This window comes from Desmodus rotundus, chromosome 1 (assembly GCF_022682495.2).
Source record: "Desmodus rotundus isolate HL8 chromosome 1, HLdesRot8A.1, whole genome shotgun sequence".
NCBI lineage: Eukaryota > Metazoa > Chordata > Mammalia > Chiroptera > Phyllostomidae > Desmodus > Desmodus rotundus.
In genome coordinates, this window is record NC_071387.1 from 1052464 (window position 1) to 1075864 (window position 23401).

At 63.8% G+C, this 23401-nt stretch overlaps 3 protein-coding genes across 3 annotated transcripts; 2 read left to right on the forward strand and 1 right to left on the reverse strand.

Annotated features, from left to right (window-relative positions):
* The first annotated feature begins 1585 nt into the window (after window positions 1-1585).
* On the forward strand, window positions 1586-3916 carry LOC128779675 (epididymal-specific lipocalin-5). Its single transcript, XM_053915298.1, has 5 exons — window positions 1586-1764; window positions 2320-2399; window positions 3017-3121; window positions 3333-3434; window positions 3538-3916. Exons 1-5 carry the CDS (start codon window positions 1703-1705, stop codon window positions 3633-3635), a joined length of 447 nt encoding a protein of 148 aa, XP_053771273.1. The 5' UTR covers window positions 1586-1702; the 3' UTR covers window positions 3636-3916.
* A 4500-nt stretch (window positions 3917-8416) lies between these two features.
* LCN6 (lipocalin 6) lies at window positions 8417-15430 on the forward strand. The gene is made up of 10 exons (XM_053915636.2): window positions 8417-8557; window positions 8692-8831; window positions 8968-9038; window positions 9494-9604; window positions 9697-9798; window positions 10008-10033; window positions 12057-12196; window positions 12685-12755; window positions 13001-13108; window positions 14089-15430. Exons 1-10 carry the CDS (start codon window positions 8471-8473, stop codon window positions 14274-14276), a joined length of 1044 nt encoding a protein of 347 aa, XP_053771611.2. The 5' UTR covers window positions 8417-8470; the 3' UTR covers window positions 14277-15430.
* Window positions 15431-17614: 2184 nt separating this feature from the next.
* Window positions 17615-22538, reverse strand: SURF6 (surfeit 6). The gene is made up of 5 exons (XM_053918893.1): window positions 22258-22538; window positions 20978-21181; window positions 20527-20615; window positions 20202-20402; window positions 17615-20124 (listed from the first exon to the last, which is right to left on the reverse strand). The coding sequence occupies exons 1-5, from the start codon at window positions 22349-22351 to the stop codon at window positions 19645-19647; spliced, it is 1068 nt and encodes a 355-aa protein (XP_053774868.1). The 5' UTR covers window positions 22352-22538; the 3' UTR covers window positions 17615-19644.
* Window positions 22539-23401: the final 863 nt, after the last annotated feature.

Here is a 23401-nt window from a genome sequence, read left to right on the forward strand (position 1 = left end):
TCGGGTGGGGCGGCAGGGAAAACCGAGCAGTATGTCCAGGCTGGGGGCCTGGGGGCCATGGGGGCAGCCGGCCCATCTCCACCTGCCCCAGCCCAGCCACCAGCCACTATGGTGTCCTGGGCTCAGGGGCCTGGCCTCGGTGGCCATGCCCGGAGGGGGGTGCACGCACCAGGGCTGGTAGGACAGACTGTCACTGCACCTGTTGGGGCTGAGCACGCAGCTCCCCTTGGAGTGACGACCCTGAGTCACTTTTGCGTTTTTTATTCCCATCTTCCACCCCCGCCCACCGCAGCCCCACCTCTGTCTGTGTCTGTCCCCTCAGGGTTTGGACACCGTCTGCAGGGTGCTGGGAAGCCTCGCCCTGTCTTGTGCCTGCTGGGTGGAGACCAGGGACCTGGGGGCTGAGGGCAGTGACAGCCGCTGGGATCATTCGGCCGCCCCCTGCTGGGTGACCTTGGGCTGGTGTGACATGCTCCAGCTCTTCCCCTGTGAGAGGGGCTCCCTCCGACCTGGGGGACAGTTGTGTGGTTCAGGGCCAGAGGGCCGGGTGGGCACCTTTGCTCTCCCGGCTGGGTCGGCTGGGCGCTGCTCACTGGTCCTTTGGAGACCTCTGGGCGCTCGAAGGGCTCAGGTGGCCAGTCAGCAGGACATCCCAGAGGCTCCTCACCGCCCACAGCCTGGGGCTGGCGTGAACCCGCATCCTCCATCTCACCCACTGAGCCTGCCCAGCTGGCAGGTCTCGGGTGCCTGGGCCCCTGTCCCGGGCATGTCTAGGGTTCGAGGGGGGATGTGGGACCATGGAACAGGGGCCTGTGCTGGCCACGCAGGGGGGCTCCCCTCGAGGAAGCCAAGGGCTCCCCGTGCAGGGCGTGTTCGGCAGCTGGGGGCCCTGGCGCGGTGCCCAGCCCTGCACACCTTCCCGACTTGCTCACCTGGGAGAGCCGTTCCCCAGTCAGGACATTCCCGCAGGTCATGGCCGTCCTGTCCTGTCCTGTCCTGTCCTGTTCTCTCATCCCGGAGCCCAGCACTGCCCGCAGCCACGGACGCACAGTCCGAGAGCCCCAGGGCTGACTGTGAAGGGGGTGCTGGGGTCTGGCTGGGCAGTCACCTTGTGAGGGCTGTCGGCACACGCCCCCACCCAATGGGGCGGCTCCCCCTCTGGCCTGGCAGGTGGGCGGCTGCTGGCCGGTCTGCCCTGTGCTGTCCCCCTGCTTAATGAAGCCAGCCTGTGCTTGTCCCGAGGGCCTGCGGGGAAGGATATAAGCCCGGGGCCAGGCCCCAGGGCTGTGGCTCCAGTGTTTTCAGGAGCTGGTCCAGCCGCCCAGCCACCTGACATGAAGGTCGCCGGGCTCACAGCCCTGCTGGCGCTCTGTGTGGCACTGGCGGCCGGCAGACAGGACTCCTCGGTGCTGAAGGACTTTGACTTTGTCAAGGTGGAGAGCTCAGGGCGCCGGCTGTAGGGGACCTGCAGCCCCGGTGCTCTGGGAGTCCTCCGGGACTGCTCGCTCTGGAACCCCTGCCAGTTCCGCACTGTGGGGTGGCCCCAAACTTTCCAGGCTGCTGTCCCACATGGGGGGGAGGGGTAGCCCCGATCCTGCATGCGTGTGCATGCAGCAGCTCCTTGTCCTTCCAGTTTTCCGGCTTCTGGTACGAGATTGCCTTTGCCTCCAAGCCCCAGACCTTAGCCCCAGAGCTGAGGAAGATGGGGGCAGTGCTGGTGGAGCTGGAGGAGGGCCACCTGGCCCTGACCACCGCGTATGAAGAGTGAGTGAGGTGGGGAGGACCGGCGGGGCTCCTCCCTGCCTGGGCATGCAGTTCGCCCTTCCAGGATGGGGGGTTTGAGCAGAGGACGAGGAGGGCAAACTTTCCAGACCAGGGGCCGGAAGAGCAGAGCAGAAGTCCCCGGGGTGGAGGGCCCTCACTCGCGCCTAAGACAGTTCATGAGGTGACCTCTGACCTTGGCCCTGGGACCTCTCCCCCCAGGCGTCAGGGCCTCCACATGGAGCCTGGACCAGGCACCACTGCTTGGCTGCCCTCCCCTGCACCCTGGGCTCTGGTGGGGTGTGTGGTGTGGGCTGGGGACCCTCTGTGGGCACACAACGTCCACTGGGTCCCCACACATGGCTTGGACACTGTAGGGGTGGGGAGAAGCGGGGCTGGTCAGCCCCCAGAGGGTACTTTCCTTCTGCCCAGCAGGACACAGAGCACTGGGCAGGGGTCCTGCTGCCCAGGGGCTCTTGGTGGTGTCAGGGCGGCCCCCTGTCCAGAGTGGGGGGCTTGGTGCGGGGGCAGCTGGCTGCAGGGCTCTGTGCTCTGCAGTGAAAACCGCTGTGTGAAGGACAAGAGTCTGGCCTTGAAGGGGGACGCCCCGGGGAAGTTCAAGCTTCCCAAAAAGTCCGGTAAGGAGCTGCCCGAGGCCGTGTTCCTGACAACCGCTTGGCCCCGCCGCAGTCCCGATGGTCCCAACGGCGGGGTCTTCTGGTCACAGCCTCCCTGCCTGCTGATCCAGCGGGGGCCCTTTGTCCTGCCACTCACAGTCCTGCTCAGCCCCACCAGGCACTGAGTTTGTGGGAGGGGACAACCTTGTGCCCTCCCGCGGCGACTAGCCTCAGCGGGTGCTCCTGGTCACCCCGGGCCAGAGCCCTCGGGTGCCGCTCAGGGCCCAGAGCCTGGGAGCCCCTCGGCTGCCCCTCGGCTGCCACCCGGCCCCACCTCCGGCCTTAGCCCTTGGGTCTCTCTGGGAGGGCAGTGTTCCCTCCCCTCTGCGGTGCCCAGAAAATGTCTCATTCGGCATGTTCTTGTCCTTGTCAGCGGTGCCGTCAGGGAGGTCCAAACCTCTGGGGTGTGCATGTGTGCTCACATGTGTGGACATGTGTACACAGGTCTGTGTACACATGTGTGTGTGTTTGAGCAGGGCTGAGCTCTGAGGGAACGCATCTGGGGGGGCAGTGGGGGCGCAGCAGGGACCCAGTGGCCCTGCTGGAGCCCCAGAGCCCTGTGCCTGCTCGTCCCCCAGAAGAGAAGGAGGTGTTGGTGGTGGACACGGACTACAAGACCTACGCCATCATGGACGTCGTCCAGCACCGGGGTGGGAGGAGCCACAGGGTCCTGAAACTCTACAGTGAGCCCAGGCGGGGCCGGGGCGGGGTAGGGGTGCTGCTAACCTGTGCCTCAGCCCTGCCCCCAGAGCAGGGAGACCCCAGCTCTGACCGGGGGCAGGAGAGAGCAAAGAACTCCACGGGCTGGGGGGGTTACAGGAGCGGGCCCTGCTACATCCTGCACCCCTGGCTGGCCAGCTGCCCACCCCCCGACACCCCCCCCCCCCATCCCAGGCCGGAGCCTGGACCACAACGAGGAAGCCTTGCGACGCCTACAGGAGGTGGCCGGGGAGTACGGGTTCACGCCATGGGAGATGCACCTGCTCAGATTGGACCGTGAGTTCCAGAACCAGGGACCAGGGTCTCCCCAAGCCAACCCCCCCAAGCCAGTGGAGACCCCCAGCTCCACCTCCTGTCTCACACTTCCTGTTATCCACAGTGACCTGCGTGAACTTGCTGCAGCCGATGAGCTGCCCCACTGGGGCTGCGCCCACCTCTCCTCCCCACCACACATGGAAACAGGGGTCTGGAGTCTGAGGGGGGCGGGCTCTCCTCGTGGGTGTCAGAGCCAGGGCCCAGTCAGCAGGCTGAGCTGTGGGGGCCACCTGAGGGGCAAGGCCCTTACCTGCCCGCTTTGTGCCCACTGGTGGGGCCACACCCCATTCCTGCAGCCCCTCACGCTGCCCCCCGTCCCACAGGGCAGTGCGCCAAGCTCCTGAAGCAGGTGAGCCTTCAACGAGCCCCCCTAAGCCCCAGCCTGATGGGAGTCCCGGTGCCTTTAGGTCCTGGGCCTCCAGGGTGGTGACCACCGGCCACCAGGAGGGGACCCTGGAGGCTGGGGTGCAGGGACGGGCCTGGACTGGGCATAGGGGGCTGGGCCCTGGGGCCCCCTTCCATGTAGCAGGGCGTGAGGGGCTGCTGGGGGCTCTGCCTGCTCCTACCCCTCCCGGGTGGGGCCCTGCGGGCACCGTCTCGGCCCCCCGTCCCACAGGTGCCAAGCTGCTGTCACCTGTCGACCCCTCTGTCTGACATAGCCCCAGAGGTGGGGGCCTCCCCCCGCTTTGCAGGCAGAGACACGGGGTGGTGCTGTGGGCAAAGCCACACAGCAGCTAGGACGCCCGTCCCGACCGTGGCCCTGGCCCCCGGGGCCCACCAAGCTCCTGAGCCCCCCCCCTCCCCCCCGCCCTTCTGTGTCTAGGAGCTGATCTAGGAGCCAGTCCCAGGCCTGGATACGGGGAGCCCCGCCCACGCGCCCCTCCTGTCCCCTGCCCAGGGAGGGAGGGGCGACTGCACCAGCTTCCAATAAACCCGTTAGCACAGCCACTGCCAGAGTCTTTCCTGGGGGGCGGGGTGGGCGGGGGGGTGTGCTGTGTGTGACTGCCCCAGAAATGACACCCTGGCCCCTGAGTGTGAATGGTGTTGGTTGCCCGCCCTGGCGGGACCTCTGCCTGGAGTGGCCGAGGCAGGACCACCAGGCTCAGGGGCAGTATGGCAGCTCCTGCCCTCCCCTTCTCCCTCGAGGGCCCCGCCCAGCCCCGCCACACTCGGAGCCCCCAGGTCGGCCGCCTATGGGCACCCTCCTGACTAAGCCTCTTCCTGCCCCCTGGAGCTGAGGCCTCCCTGGCTGGGTCCCCTGAGCTGAGCTCCTGGTTCAGGTGTGGCGGATAGAAGGTCCCGCCTCCCTCCCGCCCACATTCTCGTTATGCCGGGGAAGCTCTCTGTTGCCCCAGCTGAAGTCTCCCGGGCATTGTTTCCTACCATCTCCTACCCTCCATCCTTGGTGCCCACGGTCAGCCCAGCCTGACACAGGGCCTGGGTCCCCGTCACGCACTCTGTCACCGTGACCGGCTCCATGGCCCCCTTCTCGTCCACCCATGGGGCCGGCGCTGCTGGGCAGAGAGGGTGCCCTGGCCCCGGGCAGGTGACCTGAGGCTCACGGTTGAGGCAGGATGGAGTGGCTGGAGGTCACCAGACTGGGGCAGGGAGCGCCTGCCCAGCCGGAGGTGCCCTTGGGAGGAAGGACCGCCCCGAGGGTCCAGTCTGCCCGGGACTGGCCCTAACAAACCTGAACCAAGACCCCAAGAGACCCACACCTCCGTCTGGAGGCTGAGCTCTGACTGGTCAGGCACTCAGGAGGCACGGGGGGGTCCTGCAGGTCCGTGCGGCCAAGGAACCTGCCAGACAGACGTCTGGCTTGTGTGCCCGGCTGCCTAACGGTCGGGCACACAAGCGGCGGGGCTGGGCATCAGGGACTTCCCGCTCCCGGTCTGGAGGCGGCACATCCGCGGTCAGGGTGCCTGCCAGGTGGGTGTCTGCTGAGGACCCTCTTGGCTTGTAGCCGGCAGGCTCCCGCTGAGTCCCCAGTGGTCTCTGAGGTGTCCCCTCTTCTGCAGGGCTACACCCTATGACCTCACTTAACCTCCTCGCCCCCCTGAAGGCCCTGACCCCAAATACACACAAGGGGCGAGGCTTCCAAAGGAATTCTCAGGGGCATGCCCACGGCTGTAGTCAGCGCTGCTCGGGGGTGGTGAGGGAACCCAGGGCCTCCACGAGGAGTCATCAGCGATGTCCCCACAGAGGGTCCCAGACGCATGACGAGAGGGAGAGACAGCCTGCGGTCGAGCAGAGGGTTCCGTGAGAAGGGCCCCGAGAAGACCCAGAGTGCGCCTGGCTTTAAGAAAGCTGCTGGTCCGAGCTGTGCCCTCCCCGGGCCCGCCTGCTCCTGCGCATCTCTGCCGCTGTCTGTGGTCCATCGTCTCTATTCTCTGTCCATCCGTCCATGCATCCAACCAGCCAGCCACCTGTCCACCTATCCGTCCATCCACCCGTCCCTCCGCCATTCATCCTTCTGTCCATCCGTCCATCCATCCACCTTCCCCCCAGCCTCCATCATCGGTCATCTCTCGCCTATCATCCGCTTCCCCTCATCTGCCATCTGTGTACAGTGTGTGTGTCTGGTATCTGTCTGTCTCTAACGGTAAATTTTGACAAACTAAATTGTCCTGTAAATTGACCCATTTCATTTAGAGCTTCAAATATTTGCTCGAAAGTCAGCACAGTACTTTCTGTTGATGAAATGTTTTTCCTTCTGTCCCTAAGGTCATTCCCCGCCTCTTGTCATTTCTTTTTTTAAACAAAAATACCTTATCTATTTATTTTCGGAGAAAGGGGAAGGGAGAAAGAGAGGGAGAGAAACATCAATGTGTGGTTGCCTCTCACATGCCCCCTACTGGGGACCTGGCCCTCAACCCAGGCATGTGCCCCGACTGGGAATTGAACCCACAACCCTTTGGTTCACAGGCCTGCACGCAGTGCCCTGAGCCACACCAGCCAGGGCTCTGGATTCTTGCTTAGCCAGAACTCAAGTACCGAGGTGGCTGAAGCAGGGTCTGACACCTGGTGCCGTTTTTCCACCGCCAACGGTATGGAGATGTGGAATGACAGGTCCGTTGTGGTTTCCAGGCCCTTTGTCCCGAGCCACACGTGGCGGTGGGTGACTCGGCTGTCCCTGTCCGAGCCGCCAGCAGGCAGCTGTTTCCAGGGCCTTGCTGCTTTCTGTTCGTGCTGGGAGCATGCCACCGGCTTGCTTCTCCCCTGGAAACAGTGTCATGGGCCTGGGGACTCTGATGCATTTTTACCGCCAGAGCCGCAATCGCACACCTGTTTCCTGAGCAACCGGCCCCGGTGGCATTTTCTCCCACTTTTGCTCATTTCTGCCCCTAGGCTTTCAAAGGCCTGGCTCCCGCTACAGCGGTGTCAGTGTGTCCTCCACCCCCGCCGGGGGTGTCGGTCCGTACTCTCGCTCGGGTTTCTCCACCCAGTGGCAGAGCTGGGGTCGCGGAGCCTCCTCCACTCCTGGGCGGCAGAGGCGGTTTGGGGGCAGAAGGCACCCCGAGTTTGCAGGCGCCGGTCACAGGAGTGCAGTGGGCTCTCGCGCGGGTGCGTTGTGGGGGGGGGTGCGGGAGGTTTGCTTCTGACCCCCACCCCTGCAGGGTACCTTCCTGAAGCCCCGCCTGGCCCCCTGGCGCTGTTCTGCCCGCCCCGCTCAGGAGCTTCTCCTGGGGCCCCTTTCGGGCCCTGTTCGGTCCTCACGCCCCTCCTGTCCCTGCTGGGCAGTTGGGTCTGGAGTTTACTGCCACGGGGGCTTTCTGATGTTTTCCCTTCTTTCCGAGCTGCATGATTTTTGGTGGGTTGTCCAGACACTCCGTTCTACAATCGTCATTGTCTTCGGTGACTCAGAGGTCCTTCGCCGCTTCGTTCCACGCAAGGCTCCCAGCTCATGACGCAGAGAAATCGGCCATTTCCATGGCCCAGGCTGCGGTCCAAATGTGTGCCAGAGACATCCTGACCCAAGTTCAAGGCCTGAGGCTTTCTGGGTCCCCGAGGGAGGTTTACTTTTGTCCACCTTCACCTGCAGGTTCATCTCCCTCGTGGGGGTGGTGGGGGTGCTTCCGCAGCCTGCTTCCCCCCAGAGAGCCCTGGCAGGACAAATGGCTTGTCCCTCTGCCACCTTCTAAATCTCTCCTGCTCTTGGGGCAACAGAGCCCCCGAGAGCCAACCAGCCCCGGGGCAGGAATGTAGATTTCAGCTTCTACACACCCACCGCCAGTGAAGGGTCCTCCCCCCACCTCCCCGGCTTTCGGGGGCTCAGACAGGTGCTGCCGAGCCCCCTGTGCTTGGCTGCAGGGGGACCCACGAGAGCAGAGGTGGGAGGTCACAGGGTGGAGGCTGGCCAGGGAGGGCCAGTCCAGACAGGCGGTGGAGCGAGGAGGACGGAAGAACAGGACGTGCTGGCCCTGGCTGCTCATGGGGGCGGGAGGCCAGGGCCCGAAGAGCAGAAGGGCGGGTGGCCCAGGAGGGAGGGAGAGCTTTTTGTGAGTTTTGGGGGATGTTTTGTATTTTTAATGGTTGAAACAAAAGTTATCCAAAACAATACCTTCTAAAAGAACCAGTCGTTCTTGCCTCTCTCCTTGGACTTGGCCTTGGCCTGCTGCTGGCTGGGCATGAGAGCAGCGGACCTGGCCTTTCCAGAAGGAGTAAGGGAGAGTGTTGGACCTCTGGGAAAGAGGGGAGTCGGCAGGGCGGCCTGGGATTAGGGTGCTTGCTCTGGAACCTTCCGAGTGGAAGGAAGCGTCACAACGCACGGTCAGCAGGGCACGCACTGGGCCCAGTGTGGAGGCTGCTGGGGAAGAGTGAGCACTGCCCCTGGGTGACCGGGCCACCCAGCGGGAAGAGAGGCCAAGAGCGATGTGTGGTGGGTCCTGGCCGCCCACAGGGACATGCTGGGAGCCATATAAATGGGCTTCCAGGGCAGGGCGGGACTGCAACCCTGGCCCGAGGGAGTGTGCGTGGGTGTGCAGACCTCGGGGAACATGAGGGCCATGCTGGTGGCCCTCCTGGCTTTAGTCTTGGGGCCCAGGGCCCAGGCAGCTTGGCTGGGGAGGCTGGACCCTAAGCAGGTAACCGTCTCCCGTGGGGCCCACAGCCTCTGGGTCGCCCAGAGCCGCGGGCTGCGTGGGTGTCCGGGCTCCGGGCGGGAGAGGGGCCTCCACGTCAGGAGTGAGCGCCCTCTACTGGCTCCTGCCCTGCACAGCTCCTGGGGTCCTGGTACGTCGTCGCCGTGGCCTCTGGGGAAAGGGGCTTCGCAGTGGAGAAGGCCACCAAGAACATCGAGGGGGTCGTGGTGACCCTCACTCCCGAAAACAACCTAAAGGTGCTGTCGTCCCGGCACAGGTGAGGAAGCATGCCCCATGCCTGCCACACCCGTGGGACCGGCCCCGCCCGCCCTTCCTGGCTGGGCTCTGCTTGGAGCTGCGCCTCTGCCCGGCCTCTGGGCCTCCGGGCAGGACTGGCACCTTCTGCCTTCCAGGCTGGAGCGGTGCCACCTGAACGTCGTGGAGCTGCTGCGACAAACCCCCGCCTGGGTGTTCCAGAACCCCCGTAAGGAGGGGCTGCTGCGGGCTCGCCCAGGGCAGGCTGGGGGTGGGCTCCCTGTCCCTGGGCCTCAGTCCTCTGCAGTGGCCAGGTCACCAGCAGGCAGGGCCAGCGCGGTGGGGGAGGGACGACTCCATCCCAAGGCTTCAGGGAGCTCGCCACCCACCCGGAATCGAGACAGCCTCATTTTGTCAGAGGCTGGGCACCAGCTCTGAGGACAGAGGCCTCACCCGTGCCTGCCACGCTCAGCCAGGACCCTCCCTCTGTGGTGTGTCGGGCAGTGGGACTTGACCCTGGTGGGGATAGGACCTGGGGAGCCTGGCCCATCGCACCGCAGTTACTGATGCCCCGTCCAGCAGTCACTACGAGCTCTGTGTGTGGCATGGTGGGCAGGGGTGGGGCCTGCTGGCAGGGCCTCTGGGAGGCCTGGTGGCCCTGCCCCACGGGGCTCTGCTTCCTAGCGCTGGGCGTGCTGGAGTACCGGGTGCTGGGCACCAACTTCAGGGACTTCGCCATCGTGTTCACGCAGCTGGAGCAGCGGGAGGAGGCCTTCAGCACCGTGGAGCTGTACAGTGAGTGGCCCAGGGGTCAGAGGAGGGTCTGCTGTCCCTGCCGACCTCCCCCAGGCCCGGCTCTCACAAGGCACCCCCCGAACCCCCCGCAGGCCGGACGCCACAGGCCAGCCCAGAGGCTGTGAGCCTCTTTACCAAGTGGAGCCAGGGCCTGGGCTTCCTGTCGCAGCAGCAGGCCCAGCTGCAGGCCGACGGTGAGTGTCGCCTGGCACCTCTGCTCGGTCTCGGGGACCCTCAGGGAGGCTGGCAGGACTGTGGAGGTCTTCAAGGAGTCACCCCGAGTCAGGTCTGCAGGGATGGGCCCTGCTCTGATGAGACTGGCTGGGGGCTGGGAGGCCCCGGGGCTGGGGCAGCTGCCTCGAGCGAGATCTGTGCCACTCACCGCCCCTCTCGTTCCCTCCAGTCACCTGTGCGCACAAGGCTTTCCAGGTAAGCTGCCTCCCGGGCATCATTGGGCTCTGGGGCTCGCCTGCAGCAGGAAGGGCCTGGGGCTCTGGGAGCCCACACGCCGGCGGGCAGCAGGGCCCAGTGGCTGGGGGCCAGAGGGCGGAGCAGATGTCTCTCCTGTGAACCTGGGTCCCCCATGTTTGTCTTGGTTTTCAGTGAGTGCTGTGGCCCCTGGGGGGGACAGCGCCCACCATGACCTGGTGGGACCGTGCTCAGCGCTCCCTTCCGTGCTCAGCTGCCCCAGTGCTGGTCGTTGGGCCAGCTTCACCCAGGGGCTCTGGCTACAGAACCAAATAAAATGATTCTACAAACCGGTCCTGGGTATCTTGTGTGTGCTGGGCAGAGGGGCAGGCGCCGTCTTCTCGGCTCTGGTTGGGACGGTCAGCGGGGCGGGGTGCGGCCCCACCCAGGCTCACCCAGGGGGCAGAGTCAGCTCTAGGATGAAGGGCCGGCATGTGCCTGTGTCCTCCATCAGAGTCCCTGTGGATCTGGGGACACTGGCACTCAGGCGCTGGCTGGGAGGCAGGGACTGCTTCTGCAGGAGTCCCCCAGGTCTCCGGGCAGTGGGGGCGCTGGGCTGGTGTGAGACCCTGTGATCTGGACGCAGTCCAGTTGGGTGCTGGGCCGAGGGAGCTGGCACCAGTACCCACTGGCGTGCTTGGCTGGGGCACCCAGTGTCCAGGCCCAAGTTTGGACCCCCGCCTGGTCTCGGCGGCTTGGGCAGGGCCTGAGACCCTCTGTCCTCCTAGGGTCTGGAGCCTGGAGTTCTGGCAGAAGCAAGGCCACTGGGGGAGCTGGGTTGGCAGGACGGGGGTGCTGCCCGGCACTCATGGTCAGGTGCAGGCGGGGGCCTCAGCCTGAGCACAGACCCACGCGCATGTCCCCCCCTGCAGGGACCCTCGGTGACGCTGCTCTCCCAGGGGCCTCACTGCAGGGTGAGACGCCTCTGAGACACAGGCCTTGGGGACGAGAGGCCCAGGGGTGCGACCGAGGGAACAGGATGGCCTCCGTCTTCAGGGCCTCCCAGCCAGGCTGCTCCCTTCCACCGCCCCCACCCCTGGTGGCTGAGAGCCCAGAGCTGGCCCTCATGCTGGGGGGAGGGCCCAAAGCCTCGTCCCTCCCCGCTGGCCAATCCCCAGCCCTCTGGAGGCTCTGGGGTGGCCACATGCCCACGGCCGGGCAGGGGGACAGGGAGATTTAAACTCAGAGCCCAGCGACTGAGAGAGGAGGGCAAGGATGGGGCTGGGGTGGCTGCTGCCTGGGCTGGTGCTGGTGCTGGCGCTGGTGATGGCTGTGGGGTCCCAGCCGTGGGAGCAGCTCCCCAGGGAGTCTCACAACCTCAACTGGAACAAGGTGAGCCTCGTGCCGCACTCCCTGAGCCTGGTGCCTGGCCACAGAGGGGCAGGTGCACGTGGGGGGCTGGGCTGGTGCTCCTGACAGCTGTCAGCCACCATCCCCAAAACACAGGCAGCCTGTCATGGAGGGAAACCCCGCCCGGCCCAGCGGGCAGCCCACCGGGCCTCTAACTGAGGGGCTGACGGTCTCTGTGGGGGACAGTCTGGGACTGCAAAACTCAGCTGACCACCCCCACGAGCCGGGAGCCCCGAGGTGGGGAAGAGCAGAAGGCCCCACCCAGACAAGTGTGGCCTGAGGTCACCTGGGGACGCCAGGTGGGCAGAGGAGGGGGCGGAACGAGCAGCCCTTGTTCTGGAGTGATGCCATCACTGGCGGTGGAAGGTTCCGGCGGGGGCGGCCGTGGGCACAGGCTGATGGACTTGCGGTCGTGCCTGGGAGCGGGGGTGTGCAGCAGGAAGTCAGGGGGACAAGGTGCAGGGTGAGCTGGAGGGAAAGGGGGCCCTGCGAGGCCCACGCGGGATGGAGGCCCAGGACTTGGGGCCCGGCCCCCACTCCCCTGGACATGGGCTGGGCCCCAGGCAGGGTCTCTTGTGCAGCAGGAGCCCTGGGCGGGGGGCCGTGTCCACGCTCCACAGCACCCTCTCTGTAGTTTTCAGGGTTCTGGTACATTCTTGCCATCGCCTCTGACACCCAAGGGTTCTTGCCGGGCAGAGACCAGAGGAAGCTGGGCGCATCCGTGGTGCAGGCTCATGAAGTGGGCCGGCTGAAGGTGGTCCTGGCCTTTAACGGGTGAGGGGAGAAGTGCGGCGCCCTCGGCATCCCCTTCAGAGACCCCTGCCCCAAAGCAGTGCCGGGGGGCTCCCTCTTCGTAGGGAAAGGGGTCGGGTGAGGCAGACTCGTGGGTCAGCCTGGACATCTCACTGGACTGACCCCCCAGCCATGAACCCATCACTCCCTGCCCCTGAAACTCAAAGGGCTGGTTTTGGGACAGACCACCACAGTCCCTGGGGCCCTGGGCAGGCAGCGGGCATTTGGAGGTTCCCCTAAGCTGTGGGACCAGCCCTCACCCAAACTGGAAAGTTCCAGAACAACAGAGCCTCGAATGGACAGGAGCTGGGGAGTGAGGCTTCCAGGTGTCCCCCACCCCCAGGCACCTCCAGGTCCCACAGAGTGGAGGTGGGCAGGAGAGAGGGGAGAGGGTGGTGCTGGGCAGGCTGGTGGCTGTGGTGGGAAGCGGGGTCCCCCGCGGTGAGTTCACAGCCCCCCTCGCCCCCCAGGGTGCAGGGGTGCCAGTCACACAAGCTCATTCTGAGGAAAGACGGGAAGAAGGCCGTGTTCAGGAACACCCGTGCGTAGGGGGCCCGGGCGGAGGGGAGATCGCGGGGTGGGGGGCCCATGGGTTCCTGGCCCCGGAGACCCCGGACACGACTCCCCGGATGGCACTGCCCCCCAGGGGCCCCTTTGCCCTGAAGGATATTGGGGGACAGGGCGGTCCCCGAAACACAGGCCGGCCGCCCCCGAGCCTTCTGACGCCCCGCCCCGCGCGGCCCGGCCGGAGCAGTCAGGCAGCTGTGTGCTCCCCCTCCCGCCCAGTGAAGGGAGTGCAGGGCTTCCGAGTGCTGTCCACGGACTACAGCTACGGCGTGGTCGACGTGCGCCTGGGGCGGGCCGGCCGGACCTCCAAGACCCTGCTGCTCTTCAGTGAGTCCAGCAGCGCCGGTGTCGCCCCCGGGGGCCGGTGTCCGGGGCAGTGAGTGTGGAGGGTGCAGGGCTGGGACGGGCGGGGGCGCCGCACAGACGCCACGGCGCAGGTCACACAGACCTTAGGCCTGGCAATGCAGTATGCAGGCAGGGTGGGGTTCTGGGGCGGCCCTCTTCCTGGTGGGTCCTCCCGTGGCAGGGCAGCTCCGGCCACTTCCTCTTCCTACGAGAGCACTGACCCCTGCCTGAGGACCTACCGTCGTCGCCCTCCAAGGCCTCCCACCTGGCGCCTTCACCCTGGGCTGCCCCGATGAATGGGGGACCCAGCAGGCTGTCGACGGTGTCTGGCCTGGCTGTCGGGGTGCAGGCTGGCAGAGGGTGGGGCTGGTGGGCAGGGCATGAGCCCTGCACGTTGAGACCATGTGGGCAGGTCCCCCGTGGTGGCCACTGCAGAGAGGAGGTCAGAAAGCAAGAGCCAGGCGTGGGGTGGGCCATCCTCGTGGGTGCAGAGCCCCCGCCACGGGGGCTGTGGCAGGAGCAGGGAGGTGGGGGCCAGAGGGTTGGATGTGGAACCAGGAAGAGGTTCTGCCCAGCACGGGTGGGGCACGGAGAGGGGGACTGGAGTGGCGGTGAGGGGCTCTGCTGGAGAGTGTGGGAGGGCTCCTGGGGAGTCTCCCAGCAGGTCCAGCAGTGCAGCTGGGGGCAGGGTGGGGGGCACCAGCTGAGCCTGGCCAGCGGGCACTGAGTGAGCTGAGAGGGCTACCCAAGGGACCTTGTGTGGACCCCCACCTCTGAAGCCTCGCTGGGGACACTCACATTTCCCTGTCACCCCCATCAGCTGTCGTCTTGATTTTCCATCCTAGGAACTCAGAAGGCCTCTTGGGGGGCTGTGGGCTTGGCTGGGGGTGGGGGCCGGCCCGGGTGGCCCAGGCGGCCAGAGCTGGCCACGCTGACGTGAGGACCGCGCTTCCCGCCCGCAGGCAGACAGAACGTGTCCAGCTTCCCGAGTGTGAGGAAGTTCATAGACATATGTGAGATTCTGGAGCTCACAAGGGGGGCGACCATCCTCCCGAAAGACGGTAAAGCACACTGCAGCGCCCACACCCGGCGGGCGGTGGGGATGGGAGGGGACGATGCCACTTCGTGGAGATCTGAAGCCACCGTGTAGGCCCACCCAGTGTCTTCCCGGTGCCCACGTGGCCCCCTGCTCAGGCCTCTGCACTGGGGCTGGAGGACCAGGGGCCGAGTGGCTTTGCCATCGGCGGTGCCCGGGACTGGGAGACAGGAAACTGCGGAGAGCAGCCCACACGTCACCGCCGATGTGGCCCCGCCCCTCTTCTCCGCCCTCCCCTCTCCTGCAGCCTCCTGTGCTCACACCATCCTGCCCTGAGGCCCGCCGGCCCTGCTGTGGTCCTGCCGCCCTCGAGCCCCGGAGCGTGGTCCCCGACTGCGGGGCTGGGTGGGGAGCTGTGGTCACGTGTTCGTTCCCACGGGGTTCCCTTTCGGTGATGTGCCCCATGGGGCCTTTGCCCGTTTCCCCCTGGATTGCCATGTTTTTCCAAATGAGTTATGGGAGTTACGTTTCAGACATGCGTTTTCATCACGGGAACCCTGGCAAGTGGTTTTTCCTTTTTATTAAGAATCAGCACATTGTGATCATTTTGCTCCCCAAGCTATCTGGTTTCTAATAGGTTCAGTACGGCCCCTCTCTTGTCCGAATAGGGGAGCTCACTTCACCATAGTAGGAATTTTTCAGATTCGTAGAAAGGCAAATTGTAACTTTCTTGAATCTTGGCAGGTTTTCCATGCACATTAATGGCTTAAAAAAATAATCTTGGAGGCGTTTCATTGCATCATCAGCAGCGATAGTTTTCAAAGCTATTTGAGGCCCTCGTGTGCCGGTAAAACCATGTCAGGGAGCAGGGGTCTCCAAGGCCCACCGTGCACACGAACCGCAGGGTGAATGAAAAGCTGCCTCATGGGCAGAAAATGTTTTCAAATTCTGGAGTAAATTTTGTCCAGTGTTCACGGCGACCTTAGCTCGCCAAAGGCCAGCACATTCCCCTTTGAAGCGTCCAGTGAGATAGGCCGCCCCTGAGAAGCTCGGGGGGCCCAGCAGGTGTCAATAAACCAGGCGAGTGTCTGTCCTCCTCTGTCCCTAGCTGTTTACTCTTCCTGGCGCCACTGGTCTGGGGAGGGCATTGTGTTACCGACCAGAAGTGTCACGGCTCTAACCCTCCAGGCCTGCCGTCCAGGGGCCACTGGCGGCCTTGAGGGCCCTGTGAGCTCTGGGAGCAGGGGTTTGCTGAGTCCTGCCCAGGAGGGGGCCGTGGGCAGGAAGCCCTGCACAGTAGCACGCACGCCCCCTGTGGGCATCTTACCCACTGTCCCAGACACTGTCACTGTCACCTGTGCCCTGGGCACCCACCGCAAAGCGCCCACTGACCCTGTGGACCTGACCACCACACAGTGGGCCCTCCCACCAGCCAGCAGGCCCCCAGTGGGGCGGCCAGCACCAGGAACAGCTCCCACTCCCGGTCCTGTGACCACCAGCTGAGGAAGAGCCTGGCACCAAGGGGACAAGCGGGCCAGGACATGCAGGGTGTCACACCAGGAGCGAGCCTCCCCAAGGGGCACAGAAGCCTTTCTGAGTAGAAGACACAGGGTTTTTTTGCAATTACCAACGTCTTCTAACCAGAAACCCCTGCTTTCACTACCGGCTCCCGAGTGGGCCGGATGGGGCGGGGGTGACAGGAAGGGGCCATCCTGTCCCCAGTGGGCAGTGCCTTGGGCCAGATGGGCAGTTGGGCGTCCACCAAGAGGGTCCTCATCTCTCATCTCCGCCTGCATGCCGAAGGTGCCCGTCAGCTTTGAGCGGGCCTCTGAAGAGCGGGGATGGGGCCTCGAGGAGGAGCTGTGCGTGCCCCAGGCCCGAGTGACTGAGCTGCAGACACCTCCCTCATGCCCAGGAGAGGGGTGGCGACTTCCGCTGCGGCCGCCTGCCTCCTCGGAGTGAAAGGTGCCCCCTCTGTGGGAAGCTGATGGCTGGCTGTTCCAGGCACCCGTGCCCTGGGCACTGGGCCGGCCACCTGCAGGCCTGTGTGTGGGGCGGGGACGGGGTGGTGGTGCGGGAAGGCCTGTATTTGGGGGTGGGGGCAGTGCCAGGCCTCAGCAGTTTTCTCCACAGGACAGAAGAGGGGGTGTGGCTGTGCCCCACGGTCACAAAGGTTCCCTTCCAGGGAGCTGCCAGGGAGGCGGCCCCCACACCCGCCCTCCACCTGCCCCAGTCCTTCCTCAGGTGTTGCGGATCTCCCTCTTTCTCCCTCCCTTCCCCTTTCTAAAAAAAAGTAAATGAGATCGTTTAACAACTAGAAAGTAGCACAGCAGGAAACGTGCCCAACTTCGGGCGAGGTGGTGGATGCCCTCCGAGGTACCACACCAAAGGCACAACCCGTGAAAGAAATCATTGACAAAGTAATCTGCATGTTCTACATAGATGACATCACCTACAGAGATGGCTTGACTTCTGTCCAGGCCACATGCTTTTCACTCCTTTTTCTTGTCTTACTGCACGCGCCACGACGTCTAGAACGATGTGGAAGGGCAGTGATGAGGAGCACTCCTGCCTTGTTCCTAAACTGAGCAGGAAAACACCTACTCCCTCACTATTAAGCATCTGTAGCTTTTCGGTAAACACTCTTTATCCAGTTGAGGATTACCTTCTACTCCTAGTTGCTGAGACGCACCCAGTGGTTATTAGTCTGGCTTTAAACTACCGACCTCATTTATTAAAAGGTACTTTGGTTAACGCAACAGAAGCTGACCCGTCATGGCTGACGCGGGGGACACCTGGGACCTGCTATCTGGCTGGATTAGCTGAGGGCAGTGGCAGTCTAGTCAGCACAAAGCGGTGGGACCCTGGACACATTGGTGCACGTATCTGGAGATGGGGTCCCGGGACGAATCTGTGGGAGGCAAGACTTGGAGAGACTGGCTGAGCAGCAGCACAGAACAATGGCAAAGGCCAGAGAAACCCCAGGGCCGCAGGGTGTGGTGGCCGCTTCACCAGGGGCGAGTAGCTGCTGGAGAGTGTGACGGGCTCCGTGCCCTGAATTCTTAGCTCGAGACGCGGCCTAAGGGTCAGAGACTCTATCACTCTGTAGGGAATCTCACGTAACCTCAGCTGCAGGACTGAGATACAGAAAAGCAACCCTCTCAGCGGCAGGCGAGTCCATAGCTTCACCAGCTCTTGCGGGGGGAAAGCTGAAGCAGAAATGGCCAAGCGTAGGCCACTCAGAAATGAAATGAGGACATCAGGTGAACTTGGATGGCTCAGGGACCCTGGCACACAGCCACCCAGGGGCTCACTTTGAGACATCAGCCCCTCGAAGGGCCTGTGTGAGGAACTTCCAAGGAGAAGCCAGTCTCCTCGGCAACCTCCCTTCCCTTCCCATCTCCAGACCAGCAGGGGTCTGCCCCCCCTCTGCTGCCCCCCCCCCCGGGCCTGGTGAAGAGGCCACACTGAGCCACCCCTTGCTTGTGGCCCCTCACTGAGTTCTGGATATTGGGTCAGGTCTGGAGCCCCTACTCGAAGGACCACCAGGCTACAAGCTTTGCTGTCTCACCCACAAGACCGCCCTGACCCCCCAGCACTGTGGGAGCTGGGTCCTGAGTATGTGTCCCGACGGGGCCCCTTTTGCCCGACTCGCTGCACAAGGGAAAGCTGTGAGGACCTTCCTGTTTGGACACTGTTGCTACTTGACTCTGCAGAGGTTTCTGACACCATGCTCTTGAAAGTTTTCTCCTGCAGCCTTCTTGGGCATGAGACACTGCCATGGCCACCTGCCACCCTGGCTTCCACCTCCTCCCTCCCAGCCTAACTGCCTGGGGGGAGTGACTGGCCGAGCGGAGGGAGGCTGGGCAGGTGGACACACAGCACTCTCGGTGTCTGAGTTACGTTGTTTCCAACAAGAGTTGCCAGGCAGAGGTTTCTCCACATTTCTCCACCTCTCCTGTGTCCTGCTGCCGCTTCTAGAAGCAGCGTGTCCTGAGGCCACCTGCCGCCAAAACTACTGGGTGCTCTCCCTGCACATCAGCCACACGAAGCTGGGGACACAGGAGCTGTGGAGCTGGGGGGTGACTTCCTGGCCTTGGCACCTCAGGGGATCACCCCTGAGATGGTCCCTGCCACTCTCTCAGGGGTTGCACCCCCCATTCTCCTGTGACAGATGGGATTAATTAGTGGGTGCCGGGGGGTGGGACAACAGACTCCTGGAACGGGGCTGCAGGTCAGCCAAGACGGTGGGAAATCGCACCGCACGGTGGACCCCTGGGGCACACATGCCGCCACCCAGTGCCCACAGCGTCCCAGACTTCAGCACACAGCATTCTCACCGTCTGTCCCAACTATCCTTTAACATATGTCGGGAGTCACCGACTCAGTGACAAACTTCCGGACGTGAAATTGCACACTGCGTCCAGATCACACGCTCTTCACGTGGCGCCAACCCTCTGCACCGTGCAGCCGCTCTCCAGCTCGGTGAGGGGTGGGGTGGGGGCGTCTCCAGCACCGCCGCTGTGCGTGTCCTGGCCCCAGACACTGTGGTGTCACCAGACCTTCCACAGCCACCTGGTTTTTGTCTGCCTGGTGTTTACTCCCAGTTCCACAGAGATGCTAACCATCTCCCCTCTTCTGTGCGATTTCCATGCAAGCTGCCTGCTCCCTGCCACCACCTGTCCACCATAGGACTGGCCTGTGACCTGAGCCCCTTCCCAGGGCTCGGTGCCACCTCAGTCCACTCTGTCCAGTGACGCAGCCCGCCAGCTCCCTTGTAGTGACAGCCTGTCTCACAGCTAGAGTCCACTCAAAACAGTCTTCAGTGCCTGCTTTACTGAAATGCCGTCTACATTCCCACACCATAGGGAGCTTTTCCCACCTGCATCCCACCACCTGCAGGCTCGGGCTCTCTCCGCCTGTCACTCTGACCTCTACCCCCCTCACTTGTCTCTCAGTTCCGTTCTCCCTCCACCTTCCGCACCCCACCCCCGCCAGTTTCTCCCCTTGCCAGATACTGCTCCCACCTTGTAGAGGTTGTCTTAGAATCCTTGATGTGCACGTTCAACTTGAATTCTACTTTTTGTTCTTTCTACAAAAAAAACAGAGTACTTTGATTCCAGGCGCGCCCGTGGTCACTCCCAGTGACCTGAGCCATCACCTCCAACTGGGGCTTGGGTGCGTGTGTTGGGTTTTGGTCACTCCCAGTGAGTTCTGGACCCACATAGGTGTCTCCCAAGGCCACTCCCATCCTGCTCCTGTGAACGCGGGAATCACCCCTCACACTGCTCCCTCGCCCTAACCCCGCAAACTTTGAGGGGCTCTCCGGCCCCACCAGAGAAGGCTGGAGCCCGGCCTGGGGTAGAGGTTCCTGTTCTCCTGAGTGTGTTTTTGCACCTGAGCCCTGAGTGTCAGGGCACGCAGGCAGGGGACTGGTCCAGCACTCTGCTGGAGACTCAGGTGCATGCGGCTGGGCTGCCCCTCAGGCCAGGCCAGCGCGCTGCAGGTCCTGGGGCAGCACGCGGCCCTTCCTGCGGGCCTTCTCCCGGCGCCGCTCCGCCTTGGCCACCTTCTTTTTGCGCAGGTTCTGGCGCCGCTGGTCCTGCCGCCGCTGCATCTTCTCCACAACCTGGGCCGTGCGCTTCTCCCATTGGCGCTGCCGCTGCGCCCGCCGCTTCTCCTTGCGCCGCAGGGCGGCCTGCAGCAGGCCCTCGTCATCGCGGACGCGCACGCCCTCCGCCCGGTACAACGCGGCCGTCCACTGCATTTTGCTCTCCAGCTCCCGCGCCTTGTCTTCGTCCTGCCCTCGCAGCTCCTCCAGCCGGCTCTGCCGAGCCTGCAGCCTCTCCAGCAGCTGCCGGTAGTTCTTCCCAGTCAGCGGCGGCAGATTTCCCTTGAGCCTCTGCCGCTTCTCCCGCCGGCGCTGTGCCCTGCTGGCCGGCGGCTCCTCACTCACCTCCACCTGCAGGTGAGAGCGTGGTGTTACCGCCTGCACACCTGAACCCTCAGGCCCAGCAGTCCCGCCGGGGTCCCCCACACCTTGTTGAACAACAGCCCCGGCTTTCCTGGGGCCTCCTCGCTCGGTGCCTCGGGTGGTGGTGCAGCAGCCTCCGCCTCTGCTGCCTTGGCTGCCTTCTCCCTGGCTCTCAGCTCCTTCCGCTTCCTCTTTTTCCGGTCCCGCTCCTGCTTCCGCCTCCGTCTCTTCTCCAAAGCGGCGGGGGACAGCTCCTCAGTGCTGCCCTGGAGGGGAAGGCAGCATTCAGTTGTCAGGTTCTCCCGACTCGGGGCGGCCTGGATCCTGCAATCCAGGCAGGGCGGGGAACATGTGCTCCTGGTCCCCGGTCTCCAGTCCGTCCCCACCTACCTGGCCCCGGGCCTCCCGTATCTTTTCATGCAGCCGTTGCCGCAGAACATCCAGGGCAAAGAAGGACTCAGGCTCTGCGGCCAGGCCACCTGCAGGAAGGAATCAGAGGGCTGAAAGGGGAGCCCCAGCCCTGACCTTTCAGTACCCTCCTGCAGCCCAGCCTCAGAGCCCAAGTCTTTGTGCACTGTCCCCTGCCCCCGGTGGCCACCGGCGGATCTGTAAGGCAGCTCCAGGAACTTTCTACTTGTCTCCTCACCCTGGACTGGCCCCCAGCACACCCTCAGGAATGGGACATCCCTGTGTGTTGGGGTTAAAACGCTTCCAACAAGTCAAAGCAAACCATCTCCCATCTCTTCCCCTTCCGCAGCCTGTGGGCCCCCAACAACTCCGCTTTCACGACATCCCTTCAGGGACCTGAGGGCAGTGATGCTCTTCCCGCCAAGCTCCTCACCTGCAGGGGCCCTGGAAGGGCCCGAGGCCTTCTCCTCCTCTTCTGCTGCTGGCTTTCTGGCCCGGGAAGTGGCCCGAGATTTCTCCCCCAGGGCCTGGGCCTTGGGTTCCACAACCTTCTCCTCCCGCTCCCGGGATTTCTTCTGTGCCCTCTTCCTTTTCTTTTTTGGGGGTCCAGCAGCTTCTGAGCCTTGAGTTTTGCCCACTGAAATACAAAATAAGACAGGCATGCTGTCCCAATCTGTGACCCACTCAACAGGCAGGCGGTCCTGCCAGGGCTTTGATCTCAGAAGGCTGCCCAGAGCAAATCGGGGGTTCCGGTGAACCTTATCCGCAGAGCTCAGAGCCATAAACTTCCTGGAGAAAGCAGACTGGTCACGCATGTCAAAACCCTGATAAACATCCCCACACTGGACCCAGCAGTGCACAGTGAGGCTTCATCCTGGCCATGCACGACACCCATCCCAGGGGACAAATCAGGGCCCTGTTACACAGCCAACCGCTCCGAATCCACCAAGAGTAATCACACAGGCCCTGGCCTGTGTGTCTTGGTTGAGCTCCGTCCTGCAAAGTGAAGGGTTGTGGGTTCGATTCCCAGGCAGGGCACATGCCTGGGTTGTAATTTTGGTCCCAGTTGGGGGGCGTGTAAGAGGCACCTGATTGATGTTTCTCTCCCTCTCCTTCTCTCCCTTGCCCTCTCTCTAAAAGTAAATAAAACCTTTAAAAATAATAATTACATGGGCTTTCATTTTGAGAAATGTTACACAGCATAAGAACTCAACTGTTTTAATAGCACCACGCCAGACGCCGCTGCTGCTGTCCCCTCCACCAGGCCCAGGCAGTACTTCCAAGTCCCAGCTCCCAGCAGGCCCCTTTCTGTTTAACCTGCTGTGTACCTACTTCCTGAGGGTAGCCTTGGCACCCCTTCCGCCGTGTGACACCACACAGGAGCACCTTCTTCCTGTCTTCTCGCCACACGCCCCATGCCACAGGCTCACCTCTTCCAAACCCCGGCCATGCCCCCTGCCAGGTGGGCGGGTGCGGCTGAAACCCTCGGACACCCAGGCTGATGCCCTCCACAAGTTGGGAAAACCGGGGACTTTAAACTTCACCTACATACTCCCTTTCAGTTCTTTACACTCTCGTTTCACGCACCCACGTGTCTAGACCACCGGAAGCCTCTTCGGGGTGCAGTATGGGGTAGGCACCGACTTCGCCGTGGCGGGGAGGTGGTACCACCCTCCCAGGCCCTCCCAGCCCCGGTCCAGGGCTGCGCGTTACCCGACTTGCGCTTCTGCGGCTCCGGGCTGGGACCCGAGCAGATTTTCCTGGCCAGGCTCTGCAGGTAGGCGTCCTTGGCGAGCAGAGAAGCCATAGCTGAAGGCTCGGGCGGGCTCACTCGAGGTCCCGCTCCAAGACAGGAGGGCCAGGGCGCAGCGACCGAGGGCTGGGCTGGCCCCTCAACGCCGACTCACACCCGGTACCGCAGCCTGCGCAACCCTAAACAACCGGGTCGCAGACGAGGCACCGCGCTCGCCGGAAGCACCATGTGCGCAGACGCCGCCAGCCAAGCGCCGAACCGCCACCGCGCGGCGCTCGATTAGCTACGCCTGGCTCCACGGGGCACCCGCGGGACGGAGCGCAAAGCCTTGTGGGCCGCGGGGGGAGCTGGGCCCGTGGGCGTGGCCCGGAGGTCTCAGGACCTCCACTCTCACCATGAGTCAGGCCGCTGTTACGGTCCCGGTCTCTGCGCCCTCGGCAGTTAGGCGGGCGACAGAAACAGTTCGGTACTTGGGGGCTTGGACCCCACGTGGAAGCTGGCGAGGCCGCGTTGGCTCGGAAAGGGCTGTGTTTTAACAAGTGCCGAGCGGGTCCCGAGCCCCGGGGTACAGGAGGGGAGAAAGCACCCAGCTGTGCCCTCGTCGAGTTTACGTTTCAGGGGTGACCGGCGATAAGAGGACCGAATGAAGGAGCGGCGATGAGGGTGCTAAGGAGAAAGGGGTGGGGCGGGGGCCCCGGGGGAGGGGCATGCGGGGGAGGCCCGGGCGGCGACTTCTGCTCTGGACCGTAGAATCACAGGCTAAGATTTCAAACAAGGCTTCTCCTTTATAAAAACTCCCCGGGTAGGGGGGGGGGGGGGGCGTTCCTGCAGGCCGAGGCTGGGACCACCACACCTGTGATCCTGAACTCCTGGCGGTGACAGGCTTTGACACAACCCAGAACCCTTTGAGGGTCGCTTTGGAGTCGGAATGACGGGACTGCCAGCCCACGCCAGGGCTGGGGTCCTCTGTCCTGGGTGCCCATCTCCAGGAAGGCCTTCTTCCCTGGACAGGGGGCCCTCGGTGCCGGCTGAGTCTCCACAGGCCAGGGAGAGAAAACAGTTGAGTTCTGAGTGCAGGTGTTGACAATGGGCCTTCCTGATCTT

What these genes read in the sequence shown, in the direction of transcription:
- SURF6 (XM_053918893.1), bottom strand. Translation starts at nt 22,351, where the DNA reads ATGGCTTCTCTGCTCGCCAAGGACGCCTACCTGCAGAGCCTGGCCAGG. An exon ending in TACGGGAGGCCCGGGGCCAG is followed by an intron (nt 20,403 to 20,526) that starts GTAGGTGGGGAC and finishes CTTCCCCTCCAG; the next exon opens with GGCAGCACTGAGGAGCTGTC. An exon ending in CGGGGCTGTTGTTCAACAAG is followed by an intron (nt 20,125 to 20,201) that starts GTGTGGGGGACC and finishes TCTCACCTGCAG; the next exon opens with GTGGAGGTGAGTGAGGAGCC.
- LCN6 (XM_053915636.2), top strand. Translation starts at nt 8,471, where the DNA reads ATGAGGGCCATGCTGGTGGCCCTCCTGGCTTTAGTCTTGGGGCCCAGG. An exon ending in CAGCACCGTGGAGCTGTACA is followed by an intron (nt 9,605 to 9,696) that starts GTGAGTGGCCCA and finishes AACCCCCCGCAG; the next exon opens with GCCGGACGCCACAGGCCAGC. An exon ending in GTGGTCCTGGCCTTTAACGG is followed by an intron (nt 12,197 to 12,684) that starts GTGAGGGGAGAA and finishes CTCGCCCCCCAG; the next exon opens with GGTGCAGGGGTGCCAGTCAC.
- LOC128779675 (XM_053915298.1), top strand. Translation starts at nt 1,703, where the DNA reads ATGGGGGCAGTGCTGGTGGAGCTGGAGGAGGGCCACCTGGCCCTGACC. An exon ending in CTGACCACCGCGTATGAAGA is followed by an intron (nt 1,765 to 2,319) that starts GTGAGTGAGGTG and finishes TGTGCTCTGCAG; the next exon opens with TGAAAACCGCTGTGTGAAGG. An exon ending in CAGGGTCCTGAAACTCTACA is followed by an intron (nt 3,122 to 3,332) that starts GTGAGCCCAGGC and finishes CCCCCATCCCAG; the next exon opens with GCCGGAGCCTGGACCACAAC.